The following is a 3,614-nucleotide window of genomic DNA, read 5'->3' on the forward strand; positions in this document are numbered from 1 at the left end:
AATGAAAAATTTAATTATATATATTTTGAATGAAAACTGTTTCAACTCGTTAAAATTTCAATAAATTATAGAATTTTATGGGCCTTTGCGTTATAAAAAGCCTATCGCACGAAAGCTAGCATATTGCGCTCAGGGGTAATTAGCATATATGCCGCTAATGTGTTTTTTGTATATTTTTTGCTAAGGGGTAATTAGCATATGTGCTTTTAAAGGGTATATTACGTACGTTCTATTTAACTATCGAAATCCATTATTGATACATTGATACATAGTTCCTAGACTGAATTTATTATTTTAAAATTAGGCATAAACAAGAATTAAATGTTAATATTGATCTTGAAATTAATTTGACACAAAACCAATTTCGTGATTTTGGACTCTCCAGTCACGTTCCAAAATTCATGAAAAATTGAGATTATGCACTGATAATTAGTTTTAAAGCTTCATTACATCAAATTAAAATAAAGCAGCACAGTCATTCTTTATTCAGCAAGGCAGTTTGGCAGTTGTGAAGTGAATAATTGATGAATAAATCACTTTGAATAACAGTTTCGAAGAGTTCGAGTTTTGATTACACTTTATTGCACATATTTCAAAGGTATTAACGTGAAAAACAATTAATTATTAATTGCAATTCTCTTTCGATATTTTTCAATGACGTCAACAAAAAACGTACGGTACATGTAAATACACGTGAAACAACGCATTACGCATCACACACATTGCTTGTGGTAGGACGGGATATCTTTGCAATCGAGTTCGGTCACTGCTATAGCAGGTGCCAGGCACTCACCACTACACCACCACGCCTTCTTATGTTTGTTTCTTCACAAATTCTTCTAAATAGCGGTTATAAAATTATTTTTCATGAGACCAAATCTCGTTACGGTCACTTCCTAAGTAACTGGAAGCTTATCAATAACGCACTGGCTGATGTACATTCAAAGATGACATAGAAGCAGAATTACAGTCGGAACTCCGTAAAACGAATTTGATGGTTCCGGAGAAAAACTCGTTCTTCAAAAATTTCGTTATATAGAATTTCGTTATATAGAATTTGTTTGGGAAAAAATTCTATATTGCCTAAAAGGTGTTTATACGCTATAATTACGAAAAACAACTTCCTAATCATTTATTTAGACAACAGAAAGGAAGTATACATGGTGTGATTGTAAAAATTAAAGTTTTAGAAGTGACATTTACTCTTTGTCACATGCAACGATGATTCAGATTCCGATGAATTTAATCGAGGTAGAACTCTCAAAAATTACTAGAATACTAGAGCCATAAACAGTAAATATGGTTCCAGAAAATTAAAGGAGTACAAAAACACAGCTCATATCAATTCATAGAATGTTTGCTAGTCGGATATTTTTTTAACTTTAATAAATTTGGCTCGTTATAAAAAAATTATTGTATTATTGTATAGAAAATTTCAAGGAACATAAAAAAAATTCGTTGCATAGAGATTTTCGTTGTAAAGAAGTTCGTTATAAGGAGGTCCGACAGTATTTTATTAAACTTTGTATGTGTTCCACGCACGGATTGTTTTACTTTTTTTCAAATCTCACAAACACTTTCATTTGAAACATCTCTCTGTTCACGCGTCTAATTTAAATGTTTTAATTTATACCCTTAACCATATATCCAAAGTATTATACAAATAAGGTTTTTAACAAACCTATGCAGATATCACACTGAAGCAATAAGTTGTAATATGACCTACGCAAAGTTGCCAGAAATTGAAATAATACTATTTAAACATCTAACCTCTAGATTTGTTCAGTTATTAAAAATATATAACAATTGGTTCAATGTTTTTTTTTTATTAACTGCAAATAAAGCAGTTAGTTTTCTACATATTCATCTATTTTTATGAAAATTTTTTTAAATAAAGCGCATCCCACATGAATCCCTCAAACAATCAAAAAAGAGGTTTAACCAATAAATAAGTTAAATTTAGTTTGTCAGACAAACTCCATTAATCAATAAATAACTTACAGAAAATAACATCATAAAATGTTGTTTATTAATATAATTGAAACAAATTTAGTTGATCTGATTAGCTTAGCGTCATCTTTTCTAGAATGATCAGATAAAAAAGACAAAATTAATTTTTAGGCATTTGAATAAGTTGTTCATTCTGTTAAAATATTTAATTATTAAATGTGATCAACTCCTTCAAAATTCCAACCAAGACTTTACTACTAGTCAATAAGTAAATGCTTCCAAATATTTATTGAAAAAAACGAAAACCAACGCAATATAATATATAGTTCACAGCAGCCGTGTAAAGTCCATTAAATATTTTCTTAATTATTCTTCACTATACATCCAAATTTCTTCCACATAAATACAGATAGTATTTACGACAGCAGCGGAATTTCCTTATTGAGAAAAAAACCGTGCCCAAACGCGTTGTCAAAATGTAACCATCTAGAAGACCAAATTGGCTGCAACGGACCCAACAAATCATTTAATTTACTCCAAGACATGCAACGTGCCTGTGCCAGAATGCTAAACATTCTAGACCAAGCTAAAGCTAGACCATATTCATTCTAACATTAGTCGAATTATAAGATTTGTTATTCTATTTGATCGGCACTTAAGAACTCCATTAGGTACCACTGGCTGGCAGCAACATGGTGGAACCAATGAACAAAAATCAGTCAATCTTTCAAACGGTGGCTCAAAGTTCAAAGGTGAAATATGATGGAAATTTTATACATCTTATTCAAAATTTAAAAAAAAACTAGGAGCTAGCACGAGTAGCCAAAAGTTTTTTAAATGTTCATATCCATTTCACGACAAAGACACGGACTCAATATTAGCTAAGACGTTTACATTTAAACATTAAGGAGCCAATGAATTCAACTCTCACACCATCTAGAAGACCAAATTGGCTGCAACGGACCCAACAAATCATTTAATTTACTCCAAGACATGCAACGTGCCTGTGCCAGAATGCTAAACATTCTAGACCAAGCTAAAGCTAGACCATATTCATTCTAACATTAGTCGAATTATAAGATTTGTTATTCTATTTGATCGGCACTTAAAAAATGATCTGTGATAATTATAATTAAAGCTATATTGTGATAAATTTAATTTTGGTTATTATTTCTCTATCTTAGGCGACTTCACGCGGGAAGAAATGAAAGGAGGGTTTGAGTGACAGGAACAATATATTGTTAGAACAACGTCAAAATGAACAGTTAAACGATCAATAATAACTCCAGAACAAAATGGAAAAATAACAATGTTAATTGACAATTTTAAAAATAATAATTGTAACAACAATCATCTGAAGAGTGCAAGTGATTTCTACTATAAAATATCCAACACAACTAGAATAATCGACTTAACCGACGTAACTGAATTAATCGGTAAAGCCAACATAACCGACTACATGATAATATAGTCTCAAGTTTAATTTGCAAGCAAAAATTTATAATTACAAAACTGATATCATATCACGTACAAAAATTTGTTTATTTAGAATTGTGAGCGCTTTTGAAAATGTTTAAATAGCGCTATATAGATTGTTCTTAATAATATGATACCTTCTATTGTAATAGACACTCGTTGTGACGACGACGATGACGATGACACCA

At 30.7% G+C, this 3,614-nt stretch overlaps 1 protein-coding gene across 1 annotated transcript in view; it reads right to left on the bottom strand.

Moving 5' to 3' along the window:
* Positions 1–3,162: 3,162 nt before the first annotated feature.
* HELRODRAFT_194957 (hypothetical protein) overlaps positions 3,163–3,614 on the bottom strand; it is a gene marked incomplete at its 5' end in the record, with an annotated part of 5,247 nt that continues 4,795 nt past the window's right edge. Inside the window, one exon of the mRNA XM_009013318.1 lies at positions 3,163–3,614. This exon is cut by the window's right edge and continues 289 nt beyond it. Coding sequence (XP_009011566.1) covers positions 3,524–3,614 — 91 coding nt within the window. The 3' untranslated portion in view covers positions 3,163–3,523.

The sequence above is a fragment of the Helobdella robusta genome (assembly GCF_000326865.2).
Source record: "Helobdella robusta unplaced genomic scaffold HELROscaffold_117, whole genome shotgun sequence".
NCBI classification, from domain to species: domain Eukaryota; kingdom Metazoa; phylum Annelida; class Clitellata; order Rhynchobdellida; family Glossiphoniidae; genus Helobdella; species Helobdella robusta.